A 19,216-nucleotide genomic window follows, 5' to 3' on the forward strand; every position below is an offset into this window, starting at 1 on the left:
ATGGCCCAAAACATCTGGAAGGCATCGTTGGGGAAGGCTGGTTCAAATCAAAGTCTTTCTGTTCCAACATGTTGTTACCAGCTTTGGCCAGTTGCATGCCTATAGGAGTGTGCGGTGCGGATCATTTCTTGGTGCCCTCACCCCAACCTGCTACTAATAGCAAACCATTTAGCTGTCACTACTAATTGTAATTGATCCAGGAATGGAGAACCTGTGACCTTCCAGATGTTGTTGGGACCCCCAACTCCCATCATCCCCAGGCAGAATATCCCAATAGTTAGAGATGGTGGGAGTTGTACAACAGCATCTGAAGGCCCAAAAGTTCCCCCAGTCTAAGTCATCCAAGTTGGTGGTCATCACCTCACCTCATCTTGGGGGTGGGGGGAGAAGAAAGGAAGAAAGGTTTGGATCCTAAGCTAAGTTGACTTAAGGAAGTTCACCCATCTTCTCATCCCCAAAAATCCTCTGGGACCCCATTCCACATTGTTTAAGAGGGCTCCAGAGTAACTTTATAGGTGTGGTGGCGGCTGCAATGGGGAGAAAGTCATGGAAACCTTCCCTTCTGTGAACTTATTTAAGGTAAGTTATTCTAGGATGCAAGCCAATGTGTTGAAAAATCAAAGCTTGTTTTCTGCCCTCAAACTCTGCTTGTACATCATTTTGAAAGTCATGACCAATTGTCTGGGAACATAACCTGTGCATGCCAAAGAACTCAGTCTAGAACGCATAGCAGATGTATTCAGTTTATGTCCCTTAGTTCCTGTTGACAACCCCACTTAGATTACCTAACTGCTGGTTGAACATCCTAGGACATTTTTTAATGCAAGCAACTTTACCCTTCTGTGTCGTTCCCACAAAAGACACTTTGAACTTGGAAGTGCTAGAGTAAGTGAGATATATCCATATACTGAAGAGTGGGAAGAAATGTTTGAGGCCGAGAACGAGATTAGCACGCAGACTAGCTGGGAGCTATATTTGTTGCAGACATTAAAAAAGCAACATGATTTCAGCTGGACAGAACATAAGCCTTAAATCTTATGCAAACATTCAAAGCTGTTTAACACTGTCTTACCCCCAAAGCCCCTGGAAGGAGGCAGGTGAATCCAGTACCAAATACATTTTTCATGTTCCTTAAGCTGACTGTTTAAATAGTTAAGTGAACATCTGTCCAAACTTCCCATCATTTCCATTTAGAGAAGCCGCTAATTCAAAGGGTGACAAAAAGTGCCTGTTTAACAATGCAGATGGTGCTGTCTGCCCCCTTTTTTTGTTTAATCTAGATTGAGCTCCACACAACTGTGATGCTAATGAATAATGGATTTTTTTATATTCGCACATGGAGTGGCATTGCGCTCTGAACAAATCTAGGATTAGCTTGCTTCTAATTTCCCCATTTGGATATAGGGCAGTGATTTATTTATTTTATAATGGTAACCGATGTGGATATTTTAAAGATCAGAAGGGTAGCATTCTGATTTCAAAGATGAAAGCAACTTGTCAACTTTGTCATTTTGAAGAGTAACACAGATTAATATGAGTGCAGCAATAAAATGCTGAGAACCTCCATTTTTTTGCAATTTAAGTGAGCTGCATCCATCAGTGATATTTATATTTTATTGGCAAAATTGACACAAATTTGCAACTGTCTGATAAACACATTGTGTGTTACCTCCCAGTTTTCATAGAACTACTGTCCCTTTAAAGATAAACAAGTATAGTCTCATTTCAAAGATAAAGGAAGTGGGGATACTTTCTAAAGCACAAACCAAATCAAGATGAGGCAATGTTATAGTTTCCTGAACTGATTTAGGCCATTTATATTCATAAAACCTACAGAGAGGTGATGAGTTAGTAGTCATTCAGTAGCAGCAGCAATTATTATTATTATTATTATTATTATTATTATTATTATTATTATTATTATCCCACCTTCCCTCCAAGGAGCTGGAAGTAGCATGCATGGTCCTTCCTATCTCCTTTTTACCTCACAACAACCCTGTAAGTAGGTTATGTTTAGAGAAATAATGACTGGCCCAAGGTGAGCTTCATAGCTGAGTAAAGATTAGAATCCTTTACACCACACTATTTGGGGCAAAAAATCATATTCAGCTGACCCCAGAAAGCACACTGTTTGAACAAATTCATGTGAGATTTGAAGTGTTCAAATGTTTGTGGGGTTCCTTTTTCAGTGGGATGACTTTTGAGGGATGTGAAATGCCCTGCATAGTCATTTCCTGGCTTTGTTTCCCTTTCATTGCAAAATTCATTTAATGCCTCTTTCTACTTGTTTGCTTAAAGCTGTTGTTCACTATAGCGGCCATTAAGTTAGATAACAGCTTGAGCTAAAACAATGTAAAGTAACAATAGGATAAAATCCATTCAACGTAGTCATTACAACAAACTAATGCAAATAAAGACCTTTCATATCAATTGACTTAGGCTGGAATTCGAAACACACTTCCAAAGGCCTAAATCCAGCTAACACAGATGAATTTCTGAGTAAACATGCAATAGATTGATCTTCATATCTAACCTTTGGAGATAGTGATGGCTTCACTGCTGGGGCGTCAGAAGAGGCTATCTCTCAAATATTTTAGGTAGAGGTAACCAGTGTAGTGTTCTCCACATTTATTTTGTCCTATTCATATGTGTGTGCCCCTTTGCCCAAGAAATACTACTGAAACGGAGGAGGCCTTTTCAAAGATCTAAAGCTTGTGCAAACCAGCCCAGGGGTGGAGGAAGGAGATGCGGTGGGGGCAGGCCACCCCGGGTGTCACCACTGAGGGGGGTGACAAAATGCCGGGCGGCACTCACTGCGAGGCCTGCAGCGCGCCAAAGCCATGCGTCTCTCCTGGGAGTGATGTGGTGGCTTGGGTGCCCACAGTCTCCACGCTGCCCCAAACGGTCCGCCCGCCGCCTCATCTGTAGGGCAGCTAAGTGGGAGGAGGCAGGCAGACTCCTCAGAGGCCCCATGGAGTATCCTGACCTGGCTCTCCCTGCCCCACAGGCGGCTGGCCCAGCCCCTGGGTGCAGGGTACACACGCCACTCCAGGCGCCCGATCAGCTTGCTCCACCGCTGAACCAGCCGCCCCATATTTGCTTGGTTCTATTTTAAAGCGCAAGTTAGAGGACTGACACTAAAACTCTGGACAAAGAGACTCTGGATCTTCAGAGTCATGCACAAATACTCTTAACTTTGTTTGAGAAAGAGACAAAAGCTTCAAATACCCTCCCACTTCTCCAAGAACAGGCTGCACAGGAAACTCTGGTTTCACGCAGATCTAGACAATGTTTTTCCTCTGACCTTGTGGTAACTTTTCCCATCACCTCATGGTGAGACCGTATAGAAGTAGGTCATCAGAAGGTTATGATGCATATTTTTACTCCGGCACCCAGTCGCTGATGGAACATGATTCTCAAGGCTCTGTCGAGGTAGACTACAGCCTGAGCTCAGTTATAATGGAAGCAAGGATGCGTCACGGTTGATGAAAAGCTGAACTCAGATCTGGGTTTAAGTAGCATCCGTGTGACAGCTTTCTTGTGTGTGGCCTTCAACAAATCTCAGATTCAGCTCCCCATCTGTAAAATGAGAATAGTAATGAACCATCTTGCCAGTCTGTTGTGAGGATGAAAGCAGTGAAGATTGCAAATTTTCTCTTCAGGATTAAAAGCACAAATATTAGCAATAGCACTAGACCCATATTAATATTTATATATACAAGCATTTCTATCTACTCATTTGGCCCTAAAGAGCCTTCCCCTCAAGGTAGCTTACATCTATAAAAGACGTAAGCATCAATAACAGTTATTATTGTTACATTTCTATAGCAGCAAACACGAACAAGTTGAAACAATACAATTTAAAACAAAACCAATTTTAAAACCAACTAAAACATTTGAAAGCATATAGAACATCTAAAAACACAATGGCAAACTATAGCAGCTGCTAATTTCAAGGTTGCCACAGCCAGTATCTTTCAGTCATCAAAAGCCAGGGTGAACAAGAATGTTTTTCGATTCCTCCTGAAAGTCAACAATGAAGGAGGAGACGGATGCATCTCCCCAGGTTTTGAACACATAAGAGAGACCTTATCACAGACTCATACTCACATACTAAATCAGCACACTGTGTATTTTGTAGTTTTTACTGAGTATTTTTTACTTAAAGTGTAGCTAGCAATTCATTGGCACCATTGTCATACAAACTTTGAAGTGGAGTCATTTGCAAACTACAGAGGTTTAGCTCTTGTGTGTTGGAAAAGGCAACAGAACGCTGTCTTCCACACCGCTGTAGTAATTACATAATAAATCATATTGGATCTAGAGTAAGTTAGTTGTACTTACGCCCCATTGAAATCTGCCTGAAAAATGAGACATGAAAGAGTGGAATCCCACTGATTTTTAAAAGTTTAACCCGCTCAATCAGGATCTAACCTATTGCCTTTCAAATAAAGCTATTTATTGCCTACATTTATTGTTAAAGAGGAACTTAATCTGACCGGGTATGAAGTTGGTTTATATTGAGTCTGTCCAATGGTCCATCTAGAATCATAGAATCATAGAGTTGGAAGAGACCACAAGGGCCATCGAGTCCAACCCCCTGCCAAGCAGGAAACGCCATCAGAGCACTCCTGACATATGGTTGTCAAGCCTCTGCTTAAAGACCTCCAAAGAAAGAGACTCCACCACACTCCTTGGCAGCAAATTCCACTGTCGAACAGCTCTTACTGTCAGGAAGTTCTTGCTAATGTTTAGGTGGAATCTTCTTTCTTGTAGTTTGGATCCATTGCTCCGTGTCCGCTTCTCTGGAGCAGCCGAAAACAACCTTTCTCCCTCCTCTATGTGACATCCTTTTATATATTTGAACATGGCTATCATATCACCCCTTAACCTCCTCTTCTCCAGGCTAAACATGCCCAGCTCCCTTAGCCGTTCCTCATAAGGCATCGTTTCCAGGCCTTTGACCATTTTGGTTGCCCTCCTCTGGACACGTTCCAGTTTGTCAGTGTCCTTCTTGAACTGTGGTGCCCAGAACTGGACACAGTACTCCAGGTGAGGTCTGACCAGAGCAGAATACAGTGGCACTATTACTTCCCTTGATCTAGATGCTATACTCCTATTGATGCAGCCCAGAATTGCATTGGCTTTTTCTACTCTTGACTGGCCATAGCTCCCCGAGGTTGCAGGCCCTGCTACTTATGGTTCTTTCACCTGAAAATACAGGACCTTCTGAGTACAAAACTTGTGGTCTACGACTGAGATACGGTGAACTTCCCTTGTGTCATACTTGTCAAGAGATTCCCGCCTCTTTTTAAGAGTTATTGTGATGCATTCTTCATGTGCTGGTGATGCTGCAGCGATCTTCAAGGACTTGTAGGTGGGCCTGGAAGAGCAAACCGTACTTCTTGGAGTGTCATGCTCTGAAAGCAGCCAGTATCTGTGGAAGCAGATAACAAAGTTGGCAAAGCATTCGTGTTGACACAAAAGCTATCTCCAAAGACCAGGGGTGGGGGTGGGGTGGAACCAATTGATGTAGAGGAAGAATTACTTTCATTGAGAAATTGAAGAGAAAGGAGTAAGAGGGAAGCAACACTATTTTTTGCCAAAATTCATTTCCAGGTTGAGATTCCAATTAAGATTCTTAACATTTTAACTGTGGGAAGATTGGACTCTTCTCAGAGGGAGACTTTGGGCCACGTAAACATGGTTTACATGGAGTCAACTTGACTCTTCCAGTGGATATGGATGGGCTGAGTAGCTTTTGCGAATGCCCATGTATGTTCAGATCACAACTTCTCCACGTCCTAGAAAATCCTCCAGTGATGTGGTAGATAGTGATCTTGATCCACGTGGAAGCAGTCATGGGATCTGTTCTGCACTGGAAAGATCAACTTGCATTTCCAATTCAGCACTAAATGACTGAATGTGAAATAATTCAGATGAATTTTTTGAGCCAAACCAAACTTGCATTGATTGTTATCACCCTGGGGTCCCATCAGCATAGGATCCTATTTCAGTGTTTAGTTCTAGAATGAAAATGCCCCCACCGACACCACCACTCCAAGTCTGAAAAAATTAAGTATCATGTAGAATAAACTTTGCCCTCTCTGCCTCCCAGGCATCTTAACTTCACCCAACTTCTGCCTATAACAAAGGCAAATTGTGGTCCACAGGGAACATGTTTACATCCAGTGCTCCAAAAAAACAACAACATACACACACCCGTATAGCTAACAAATCAGTAGGAATTGATGAAAGAATAGCAAATTAGAAAGCGGAAGGTCTGAAAGAGGGGCCTGTAAAGATGTTCTGCAAAGATGCTCTTAATTTGCATAAGGTGGGGGCAATTAGATTGCTTTGACTAAGATGTTGGAAGCCCCAAAATAGTGCTCTGTGTGCAAAATGCATTTCTTCATTAGGCAGTCAATTAGCAGGAGGCTCAGAAGCCGAGCAAAGGAGCCCAGCTTTCTTTTCCTTCTCCCTTTTTCTTTTCTCCATGCCATTTAAGCCCACATTCCCACACACTGGCTGGTCAGCGAAATAAGGGACGGCAACTTCTCTTTATTGGTGCAATACAGTATTTGATACTGCTAATTACACTTAATTAGTCCTTCCGCCATTTAATTAAAACGGCTTCTAATGATTGTGCTTCCTTGGCAGGCTCTTTGGGACCACGGGGAATTGTGCTGCCTGCAGTAAGCTGATCCCTGCCTTTGAGATGGTGATGAGGGCCAGAGATAATGTTTACCATTTGGACTGCTTTGCCTGCCAGCTTTGCAACCAGAGGTGAGGACATGAGGCTTTTATATGAACAGAACAGAAAGAAAGAAAGAATGCAAGTTATTCCCCACCCCCCACCCACCCCTGATCCCAGTGGAACAAGAAAGTCTGGCTCACGGTTTGATATCCATCACCTTCTCCCAGGCCTTCAAATTGCCACTGCTGGGTGAGTCATTTTACCTGCTAATGGAACACTGGAGCCTTTCCCCTGATAGGCCAACATGCGGAATTGGTGGTAGGTTGGATTGTGGCAGGAGCAAACAAACAAACAAAGTGAGTGCTGTGCTGCAGGCTAGCAGGTGGTCTTAAGCGGCACCGAGGCAACTGAATGAGCAGCTTCAAAGCCAAGCTTCTTGTCGGTCTGCTGCACATCCATTGATATGAGGATGGCTTGGCATAAATACTTTTTAAATCGAGGTTACTTAAGTTGGGCATCTGACAGGCTCAGAGGCCGGGCTGGGAAGAGTCAAAGGAAAGAGAGCTCTTCAGAATAATTCCTCTCAGAGCCCCATCAGCTCGCCGCACGGTCGGGAGGGTCTGTTCAGAGCGCAGCTTTAAGTGGGACATATCATGTGTGCCTAAAAGGCAAGCTATAATAGGAGAGGCTATATAATGAAGAGCGCGGTCGCTATTCTGGCGTGCTTCGCATCACCATTGTACTGAAGTGTCCTGCAGCTTTTAATGCACCGTGGTCGACTTGTATGTTGTGCATGGATATCAGGAGAGTATCCACTTAAGGTTTAATTTGAGGAGGGTTAGCTGGGGCCTGGAGCTTTTCTCTCAGATAACAACCATATTTCCCAATGACACATAATCATCAAACCTAGGAGTCCTGTCACATTAAAATTCCAAACTCTACACAAGGCCAGCCTGGTCTCGGAGCCCTTTTGGGAAAGGTTCAGGTTTCAGTGAGTTTCCAAAGGCAGGAAAAGGAGTGAAATTTGTTAGTTATGAAGCAGCTACAAACATTGCTGCCCTGCTATATACACCCTCATAGTACATATTGAGATTTGCCACACAGATGATCTTTGCACTCAATGTGGTGTTTGGTCTAGGCTTTAAGCTAGATCAAATTCAAGAACAAGACAGCATGCAATCCAGGCAGGGCTGCTTGCAAAATTAGAGACATCTATTCTAATTAAAAAGTATTTCAGTATCTCTAAAGAGAAGGCGGAAATGCTTCATGCAAATGAGGGTAGCCAGCCTGGTGTTCCACATACGTTTGGGACTACAAGTCCTTTCAGCCCCAGCTAACATGGTCAGTGATCAGGAATTATGAAATTGTAGTCCACAACATTAGGAGGGCACCAGGTTGGTACAGATAACTGTGAGGAAACAGAATCTGACAATGTTCAATATCAAATGTAGCAGTACTGGAAATTCAGAATCAAGTTTCCATAAAAATGCTTTAAATAAAGAGGAACATCAGTGTGTTGGGAATTAGGAACCATGTTAAGCCTGCCATTTTTATGCCTACTTACCTGTGCTTAAGTCCCATTTAATTCAATGGGATTTATTTCTGAATAGATATGTATAGGATTGTGCTCTTGGAATACAGTAGTTCCAGACACCACACCACGTAGAGGGGAAAGGAAGCACAATTTTTTTAAGCTTCCAGTTCTTCGTAACTTTTGCATCTTTCTCCTACAGAGTTGCGAGCAGGAGCATCACAGAGTTGCGCATCCCAGTCTGGCTCCCAAATTTCAACACATTTATAAACACGCACATCTCATCACAGAGGGGAATGTCTAATTGAAACTTGAGACATTTAGAAGAAGCCTGAAGGACAGGAAGTAGGAGCACTTCCTGTTTCCTGCACACAATTAAACCACTCAGCTGGCATCCTAGCATAAGCTTGCTTTCAAACAACAAATCCATTGCATGCCTTACTTTAACCCAGATAAACCTTATTTCTACCTCTTAATATACTTTTTAAAAAACCTCTATGTGCCAAACAGGTAATCTAAAAAGCTCAGCTCATCGGCAGCTTGACATGTTGCTGCTGTTGCTTCACCACACTAAGGAAGTTTGGAATTAGCAAGCCATATCCGTTTTTGCTTGACAAAACATTCGGACAACAGACCTTCATGCACAAAAAGGTCTCCACAGGATTACCAGTGAGTAGAGCTGCACTGCTGGCACTCTGAATGTCCACATGTTGGCATAGACACCTGCACTGTCAAAGTAGCTCCTTTCATGTATGCTTCCATGTGTTCCAGAGCCCAAATCACATGGGCACCTGCGCATAAGCAACCAGTCACACATAGGCTTTGATAGTGCAGGTGTCCACACCAATCGGTGAACAGTCTGGGAGCAGAGACAGCAGCAAAGCCCTGCTCTCTGGTAATCCCATGGAAACACCCTCGCCAGATTAATAAGTGAAGGGTGCTCACCTTTTGGCCACATCATATTAAAAGCAGTGACCAGTGGGCGTGTGGATTGGCCATAAAGAACATCATTATCATGATGAATCCATTCACTTTACTCAAAACTCCTTGGCTCCACATCCATGCAGGCTCCCTTGAGTGCAAACCCAGTGCATTTCTTCTCAACCATTTCTATGAAATAATTTAGCTTTTCGGTGAAGTCAGTGTAGTTTCCCCTGACGGAAAGGTGCGGGGAACAGAACATATCCGAAGTTAAGAGTATCAGGAATTCTGTCGTTTTGGGTGGCTGTTATTGAAAAGGCTGCATCAAACACGGAGCTGGCATTATTTGTTTGGAGTAGACTGCCTTTCTGTATGAAAGAAGCAAGCTCAATAAATCAAGCTGTCCCATTTGATAGGCTATTCCACTGAGGTTCTAGTGACATCTAGTGGGTTCAGATAGATATCCCCATTTCTGCGTCCACCTTTGTTGAAAAATGCTAGAATGTAGGATCTTACTGTCTGCCCTGACCTTAAATGTGTTTGTGGGGCCTTTACCAAAGTTATGTGAGGAAAACGTATTGACTGTTTTTTAGTACTATGATGGTAACAAAAATACTTTCTTTCATCGCAGCAGACCTTTTTAGTACACAGTGGAGTTTCTGAGGCTTGTTCACAAAGCTTTAGCAACCCTAATTAAAAATGAAGAGAAAAGTTGGCTGAGTTGATGGTCTGGACATTCTATGAAATAAGGCAAAGCTGAAGTTTTTCCGACTTTCCCAGACATAGACTTGTACTCACAGTCACTGCAGCTTCAGCCTTAAGCATCACAATGCTCCATTTATTTATTTATTTGTAAAATTATATCATCTCCTTCCAAGCATTCATGGAGCTATGCTATTTTATCCTCCTAGCAACCCTTCATTCAGTGATTATGATATCCCCTATCTTCAAAGATGGTTCATCAGAGATTTGAGCAGAAGGAGCTTGCTGGTTAGGGTGGAGCCATGCTAGCGCCCCAGTCACCGTTGCTTAAATGGGGAGAGGGAGGGGCAGGTAGGTCAGGGGGGTGCAAATGCACCAGCAGCACCAATCTAGTGCTCCTGCTGACCTGGCTGGGGAGGAGCCAGGTCTGCAGCATCTTTCTTGCAGTAAGCAACAGTGGCCCACCTGCAGAGGATTTAGCATAGCTCTTCTGGATTTGAACCCAGCTCTCCCCAGTCCAAGACCAACACCCCAGCAACCATACTTTGTAGTTTCTCGGTGCTACTGAATGAAGAAAAGGCTAGGTTAATGTTTATTTCTGTATTTATTTGATTCCATTTCTTAATTGCATCTTGAACTATATAAGCAATTCCATGTATGTAAAGCACTGAAAACAATTCCTTTTTTAAAAAAAACAATTAAAAACCAGTTCATAAGTAGATCCAAACCAGGATGTGGAGCATATTTTCCAAAGTTTGGAAGGGAAGGGGGAGATAAGCACATAATAATGAAGTTCCTTGGACCTGAAGGGATGGAAACAAAATCAGATACTACCTTGTCAATTGGATTTGAAATTGTTTTTATATGTGTTTTTATTGATGGTGTTGTTTTTAATTATCATTTTAAAAGATGCTTTGGTTGTTAATTTCCTCAAGTTTGTTTCATGGGAAGCGCTTCATAAATTAAATGAATGAATGTTACTTCTAGGGCGTTAAGTTAGAGGCAGGTGGCCCCTGGCCCTCCAGATATTGTTGGACTCAAACTTCCATCAGTCCCAGGCACACTGGCCAATGGTCAAGCAAGATCTCCCACCCCTCTCTTAAGTCATAGCCTTTACACACACACACACCCGTGAAACACACACCCCACAACTCCAGTGCTTGAGAAATGTCAAAAAGTGTGTCATGGAAGAGGTCCCCCCCCCCTCCGGTTTCCTAAAATATATGTCACCCAGATATATGATCAAAAGTTAGACTCATTTTAGATGACTTGTCTGTGCTGTTAGCACACTGTTTTTTTAAAGCCACAAACTCAAAACTACTTCAGCACTCTATTTCCATTAATTATCTTCCACAGTGCACTGTTAGTGTTACTGTCAGCGTTAACTGTTACTTCTAAAATATTTCCTGGCAATAACTCTATTGCAATTTGTTAGATGAGAGCTGGGTTTGTTCGGTTTATTTGTTGTTGGGGTTTTTTGTTTTTTTTTTTAAAAAAATCCTTTTAAATCCTCAACCTCATTTCAAGAATTGTAGGCAGTGTTTAAAAGAATCCTGAAGGCAATTTACCTGCTGCTTTAAACAAATGTTATAAATTTAAACATTGGTTCCTAAAGTGACTGCGAATGGGACACCTCATTTAAAAAAAAAAAAAAGCTCATGCCAGCAGAATGAAAATAAATGATTTCTGCTGATTCTCCCTGCCTTCTGCGCTTTCTGAAAAGCTGCTCCAGAGAGCTAGAGGCCATTCTGGAACCGTGTATTTGCAGAATGGACAGTTAGGGTCCAAGTCATTGATTCTGAGGTGATTCGGGCTGCACTTCTGCACCCACTTACATGGGAGTAAGCCCCACTGAACTCAGTGGGACTAACTTCTCAGTAAGCATATAAAGTGGATGGTTACTCATTGCATCTGGTACTGGTTCCTTTCACCAAGTCCTCAGGCACACCAGTTATCGAAAATGATATGGATGCCCCAGGCTGCATGAAAATCTCTGCACTCTCTCCAAATGAACCCATTTAAGTGAATATCGTGGAAATCATAGATTTGTAGTGTTGGAAGGGATCCTGAGGATCATCTAGTCCAACGCCCTGCAATGCAGGGAAATGCAGCTGTCCCATACGGAGATCAAACCTGCAACCTTGGCGTTATCAACACTACACTATAACTGAGTATCCAGAGTTGTTACATGCCAAATAAACTCATTGGTGTGTGTTTACCAGCAATGTCCCCATATATAATGCATTTTTGTATATGATTTTGATTAAGACCTGCATTTTGGTGCATACTTTACCCCAATATACACCTTTTTTGTATGTATTTTTGGGTTGGACAACTACATTGCAAAATTCAGAGTAGTGTGCATCGGTTCGGAAGGTGAAAATTAGGTAGATTCGCATATAAATGCAAACTGACTGAATTTCTCCCCCTCCCCATGTCCAACCCACATCTGCTGCCATGTAATATATGACACAGCCCAGCTGCCGGGGGGGGGGCTAGTTTGACCCCACTTTGAAATTCTAGTCGGGAAGCTTCCAAAATGTCATTTCTCAAACATAACACATTTCTTCTCCATGCTTTGCAAGGTCTTCCATCCCTGCTCCTCGAAACCTCCGCTGATTTGGCAAGAGGCAGCTGTCAAGCGCGCTGCACTTGTGCCGGTGGCAAGACTTTAATCTTCATTTTGCATTACTACTCCTTCAGTTTTTTGCTTCTTGGTTTAAGGCAAAAATATGTAGCGAGTCAGCAGCTGTCTGTTTTTCAGTCAGCAAGGGAAACCTTTCCAATTCAGCAAAACACTTGGAGAGGCCCTGCACTTTTCACAACAGATTTTGAGGTGCGGATTTTAGCTGGTGTGATAATTATTTTGTCTATATCTCCTTGATAGAAACCCAAAAATCATAGAGCTCAGTAGTATTGAAAGGAGTTTTGAAATTCTCATAAGGCTAATACATATAGGGCACCAAACTGAATCTTACCTGATCTATTAATTAACCCTTTCCCCATTGAACCCATAAGCTTCTTGCCTATTGTCATCAAATTAAGCTGCCAGCAAACCTGAGGGTCAGAAGAAAATTAGCTGTCACCAAGACCGCTGATACTTCATCGTGCTAAGTAGAACCAGTATTTCCCCAGTGTGCAAGTTTGCTGCGGGAGGGTTTAATTTCCTATTCTGTGAAGTCTATAATTTTTTTCTGCAGCAGCATGAAACCTGCTTTGCCTCTCTCTGGTTCCATCCTTCTCAAGCAACATCCAGATTGAGGATAGCCAACATGGTGGCCTGCAGAGCTTGTTGGATTTCAATCCACATCGTCCTTGACCGTTGGCCATGCTGCTTGTGGGTATGGGAGTTGCAGTCCAACATCTGCAGACCACCATGTTGACTACTTCTGACCTAGGCATTATTTGAAACTGATGACAGGGGACAAGGGGAAGACATTCTTTTGCTGCTTCAACTGCATATATGCCGATGTCCACACGTAAATGCTGATCAGAGTCTCCCACATAAGCCAGATGAACGATCATTACCCTTTTCAGTAGGTGATATTCAATGAAAAGGAACCATGATTATTGCTTCCTGGATATGGTACCTCGATCTGTATTGCAATGGGACTGAAGCTCTCAAACGTTTGAAGTCATGAGCAAACTAGGACTAAGAAAAATAAGCATGCATTCCATGAAGGTGTTTGATGGAACGACACCTCACTTTCCTTTATACTGCGGGATAATTCTAGCCCTCATCAGCACGTTTGATGATAAATGTGTGACTCTTCCTTAAGCCAAAAGCTTAAGTAGGTCCCAGTGAAACTAAAATTGCAATCCGAAGTCCATCTTCTCAGGAGTAAACCACACTGAACACAGTGTGACTTACTTTTGAGTACTGCAAATTCATTTTCCAAAGCTTAGCAGCAAGAATCTCTGGTGATATACGCAAGTTTCTTGCTGCCAGAGAGCAAGTTACCTTTCAGTGTGCTTAGCAGGTTCCTGGTCCCTCGGTTGAGAGAAAATGCATTAAGTATCCACCAAAGTGCAAAGGCTGACACCTCCACTCCAGTCATACACTTGGTGTGCATGAAGTATTCTCTAGCCATGCCTTTCAAATTATGCCTCTTGCACAGCCCTGAATACAATCAAGTGTTTCATCCCAGCAAAGTAGGAAGTAGGAAGACAGTTTGCCTTGGTGCCTATAGTTCAGCTGCTAGTCTTTGTTATGGGCCTGGCAAAGTTATTTCAGCCTTACCTAAATGATCTCACAAGTGGCCAATGCTACGTGTGCATAGCCCTGTTTTTAATGTGAAGACACTGGGGATAAAGTACACCTATAGGGACAGGATTAGCTGTCATGATCCAGCTCTCCCTTCAGCATGTCTTGCTTAATGTGTGGGTGGGAGAATTGTGCTTTGGGAGACTGCATTTCTTACTCATCATTCATCAAAAGTAACATGAATGTCAAAGGAAATACATACATACAACATTTTATTTGTATGCTGGCTTTCCATAGTTGGAACCATGCTCAGGGGGGATTGCAACATGTAAAAAAATGCATAATCACATACATAACAAAAGTAGTCAAACAGTAAATAAAACATCAAAAAGTACACAACCAAACAGAACAATTTCCACATAAATCATAAGATCAAAAATTATGATACAAAAAAATTAATTTCAATAACAGCAACAACCCCCACCCAGCAAAACCACATAAACAACACCCCCAGCCTAAGAGTATGGTCAGCAGCCTCAGCTTCTGTAGCTGGAGTGAGTATTCTAGGACTCACAGCCAATAAATAGCACATGGCTCATATTATGTTGGTGCAATATTCCATATACAATGTGAAAAAAATTACCTAGACATAGATTTCCATGCGCTGCTCTGGTTTCACCAGAAGCAGCTTAGTCATGCTGGCCAACATGACCCTTAAAAACTGTCTGCGAACAAACGTCGGCTCCCTCAGCCAGTAAAGCGAGATGAGCGCCGCAACCCCAGAGTCGTTCGCGACTGGACTTAACTGTCGGGGGTGCTTTACCTTTACCTTTTAGACATGGGTTAAGTTTTAAGATGGGAAGAGGCTAAGAGAAGAGACAGTGCCATTGCAAGTTCTCATTTGGTAACTAAGATAAGCATCGGCCATGGCTCTTTCAGACTACTGTTTCTGTCAACTAGACTACATATCAGGTGAATGTAATAGCGGAGATCCTTGTTTTTAAGGTTTAGCAAATTCAGTTAGGTTCAATACCAACAGGGGCTTGCAGATTTATGGCAGACTTGGAATGAAGGTGTGGGTGTTTGTGAGGGGTTACACTTTTAGAGATCGTAAGTCAGACCCTTTATAATTTGATGGGTGATACAAAGAATGGGGACTCATGTGTTTGTGTGTGTGCAGAACCCAGTTGCATTTAAAGACAGAAGGCACCACCTACATCCAGTACCAGGTTGAGACCTTAGATGAGCACTGGAAGTGTTCAGCAGGTGTATAAGCAAAGGGGCCAGGACCACGGACAGCTCAGTGCAGAACATGATAGTCAGGCTGGACATAAAACACCAGAACACAAGTTAAGATGCTTCCACACAGCCATTTACTGTGGACCCTGTGCTGCAAGCTTTTCTCACCCACCACATAATGTCATCCTTATCAAAATGCCCTCCCATTCCCCACTTCCCTAATTTATTCTGCGTTTACTATTTGTGATTCTTTTATTTTTTTACTTATCAGATTTCCCACAGAAATGGAAAATCCAGATTAAATTTTAAAAATGATACAGAACATCATTTTTTAATGAGATCACTGTCATATGGATGCTGTGCAAAAGTTGCATGCAGGAGCAGCCCTGAGTCCACAATAAATTACCATATGGAAGCACCCTATCTGACCTGAATCTGTATTGGGCCTGAATGCCATCCTGCTCCACAGTGAGCTGTCCATGGTCCTGGCTCCCCCACCTGCCCACTACCTGGGCAAATCTTCCAGTTCTCACCTGCAAGTCTCAGCCTGGTACTGGACCTCTCATAGGTCACTGAGAGAGAGTGTGTAACTAAACATAAAGGGGCTGATTTATTAAAGGATTGCCAGAAGCGTCTGATGCATTGCAAACTCAGGGCCAAACAAGTTGAATAAGCCTGGTTTGTGGCCCCTGAGATCACCAGGTTAATTTTACGTTTCCAATTAACAGTTATAATTGAAGGCCTCTGGACCTTTTGATGCTAGAGGCAGAAAATCTTAATGGCATTCTTCTCTCCTACCCCTCACTTTGGTGTTTAAAAATATGATCATAAGCCAAATTAGTGATCATTTTATGCCCTTTAAAACTTGCCATTTGAACCAAATCATCTAACTTTGCCTAATGTTAGGGCCAATCCCCCTTCTTGGGTTTCTTAATCAGCTCATAGCAGCTCAAAAAGCGTGATCTGAATCTATCTTTGTGGAGCATTTTTATCTATACAAGCTTACCCTGCCATACGACCCAGTTTTGTGTTCTTCTGATTCCCACTGCCCCTTTAAAAAAAAAACAAAAAACTTTTTGCTTTTGTGTTCATTATATGTTCATCTCTTTGAGAAGTGTTTTTCATTCCTGATGTGGTGGTAATAGAAATGTATTTGTAAATAAATTCAATATTTTCAGGCGGGGAGGAAAAAGACACACAAGATAACCACCTCTGTTTTTCTCAAAAGCCAATGGAAAATAAAACATAAATACCTTAAAAATGATGCATTGCTTGCCTACTCAAGGTCAGGAAAAAGAGATTCTTATTTTTTCTTTCCTTAGGTAAATGATCTCTTCTTTTTCTTCTGTGTTCTAGATTTTGCGTGGGAGACAAATTTTTCCTGAAGAACAACATGATCTTGTGTCAGATGGACTATGAGGAGGGGCAGCTGAACGGGAGCTTTGAGCCCCAAGTTCAATAACAAACCCTGCTTTGCTGAAACACTGTGGGATGGACGTTCAGCCGCACTAGCAGTGAAGGGCGTCTGTCAGCTTGCCTGCAATATTTTTTTAATTCTCGGTCCACAAAGGACTCTATACATTGTAGTATTTTTCCCCCTCCCCACAACACAAAGCAGTTACAATTTTAGATGTACAGTTGTGCCTGCTTAGCTGAGCACTGCATTGCCTGTATGTTCGTGAGTTTTTGGGGGGGATATTTGGGGGAGGGCTCTGTACAGTCTGTTTTTTCTGTATATAAACTGGAACATTTATTTTATGAAAAATGTAATGCAATTTTATTACAGGTGTGAATTAAAAAAAAATATGAATGTTTCCTGGCCATCTTTAAGCGATTATTTGCTCTGGCGGTATTCACATAGGAAGAAGCCATGTCACTCAATGCACACAAGTTTCTCCATGTGGAAGTTCTCAGAGTGGTCTGAGATTGCAGAAGAGAAGTTCTGTCCTGGGGCTCTTCAGTAGCCTAAGAATCCTAATGTTCTCTATGACATACCTTCTATTTCTGCATTCAGGCAGCTTAATATTTAAACCAGCCAGCAGGAACATAGGAAGCTACCTATTGGTCCATCTGGCTCAATATTGTCTACCCTGACAGACAACATGCTGAAAATTGAATCTGGGACCTTCTGCGTGCAAAGCAGATGTTCTACCACTGAGCTACGATCCTTCCCACCAAGCCACAGCAACCTGGAGTGACATATACCAGGAAATCAGGGATTGCCAATCTGACCACTGAGACTTTTTCTGGCAACCCCAGGGTTCCAGTCCCCCCTGCTCCACTGAAAAGAGATTTGGAAGATGCATTCTGTTGTAGCCAATGTAATAGCTTGTGTTGCGTGCTTGGCTGCCGTGTGTGTGATGCCCATGATGGTTTCATCTGCTTGTAGATGTTCCTGTGGGCTCCAAAATGTCAGCAACCCCAGCTTTACCATTTGATCCTGCTGAATGTATAATACAACCTAAAGAGTAAAAGGAGGAGAGAACTATTCAGGTTCCAGGGCAGAGGTCGGCAACCTAAGGCTTAATTGGCACAGTGCGGCACGGGGACTCTCTTCCGCGGCTCCGGAAATCACTTCTGTGCATGCCCAGACGCCAGAAATCGCATCTGCACATGTCTGCGGCGCCGAAAATCACTTCTGCACAGGTGTGGTTTTTGGCATCTAGGCATGTACAGAAGCAACTTCTGGCAATGCGGATATATGCAGACGCAATTTCCAGCGTCACACTGTGCCGGTCCAGCCCACGGAGGATCTCTGTGGGAGTGATCCGCCCATGCCTGGTAAGCCTTGCCGACCACTGTTCCAGGGGATGCTTGTAGAAAAGAACTTCCTTATACATGATAGCACCCAATTCAAATGCACAGCCACTGCAGCCCAGGCCGGCCTGTGTGGTGGGGCAGAGCCATGGTGTTGCCCTCTTGACCTGGGCAATGTTCCAGCTTCCTTGGATAAGGCTGGAATTATGCATCCACAAGGGCAGGGCTGCACCAGTGTGCAGGCACAGCCAGTCCAGCACTAACACTGGTGTGGCTCCACAATTCCTGCCTCATCCCTACCCTGACCCCATCCAGCTAAGCTATGGAAACAGTGGTGTCCATAGGGCGTCTCTTCCTACCACATGGCCACTGTGGACAGTAATTGTGCTGATCCATTAGAGGAGATGAACTACACCGGCTCTTCCCACCTCTGAATATCTATTGCCATTATTCTAATAGGACACCTGGCCCAGCATCTGGGTGCTTTGACCAGCTTGGTATCTATCTCCTACAGCAGGACCAAGCACATTATGGAGTCATTGCAAGCAACATTTCTTATGTTGTTTCCAATGGAAGATTTTCTTGCAAGATTCCACTGCTCCCAGGTTATGCTGAGTGTCACCATGAAAGAACACAAACTTCTTTCAGGGTTGTCTAGCTCATTCCTGGGGGAATGGGTGGGAACTTTAAACAGGGAAAAGGCAGTCAACTTTTTAAACAACAACAACAGGCATAGGGCATAGGCTGTTACAACTCATAACAGTGTGTCCAAACTGCAGGACACTGGCTGTGTTTGGATGTAATACTAAGCCATGGTTTGTTGAACAAACCAGGATCACAGTACAATAAACCGGTTTCTGGTTTTTAATGGTTTACCATGATATACTATTGCTCCCACTTCATTCTTCATCTGGCATGAGCAAGAGAAACAAGCAAGGATGCTGCGATTCAGCTCGGCTTCCTGATTACATCTTGTCCCCCATCATGTCACAATCTGGAATCCATAAGCCACCCGCAAACCATTGTTTTAGACTTGCAAATGACCGTGTCCTGTTAGTTAGCTACAAACCACAGTCCTGGGTTTGGACATAATGAGAAGCCAACCCTAACTGCGGGTTTATGGTATGTTTTACTTGTGTGAGGGGAAGAGTCAAGAGGGAGCAAT

General features: G+C 43.0%; 1 protein-coding gene across 6 annotated transcripts in view; it reads left to right on the forward strand.

The window, feature by feature from the left end:
• Positions 1–17,108, forward strand: part of LMO1 (LIM domain only 1) — a 98,312-nt gene extending 81,204 nt beyond the window's left edge. For all 6 annotated transcript variants that reach the window (XM_081903253.1, XM_081903252.1, XM_081903249.1 and 3 more), the window contains exons 3-4: positions 6,661–6,786; positions 16,651–17,108. In XM_081903253.1, coding sequence (XP_081759379.1) covers positions 6,661–6,786; positions 16,651–16,756 — 232 coding nt within the window. In that variant the 3' untranslated portion in view covers positions 16,757–17,108. The remainder of the gene's footprint in view (positions 1–6,660; positions 6,787–16,650) is intronic.
• The last annotated feature ends 2,108 nt before the right edge of the window (positions 17,109–19,216 follow it).

Source organism: Podarcis melisellensis, assembly GCF_964234715.1.
Source record: "Podarcis melisellensis genome assembly, chromosome: 1".
Classification (NCBI taxonomy): Eukaryota; Metazoa; Chordata; class Lepidosauria; order Squamata; family Lacertidae; genus Podarcis; species Podarcis melisellensis.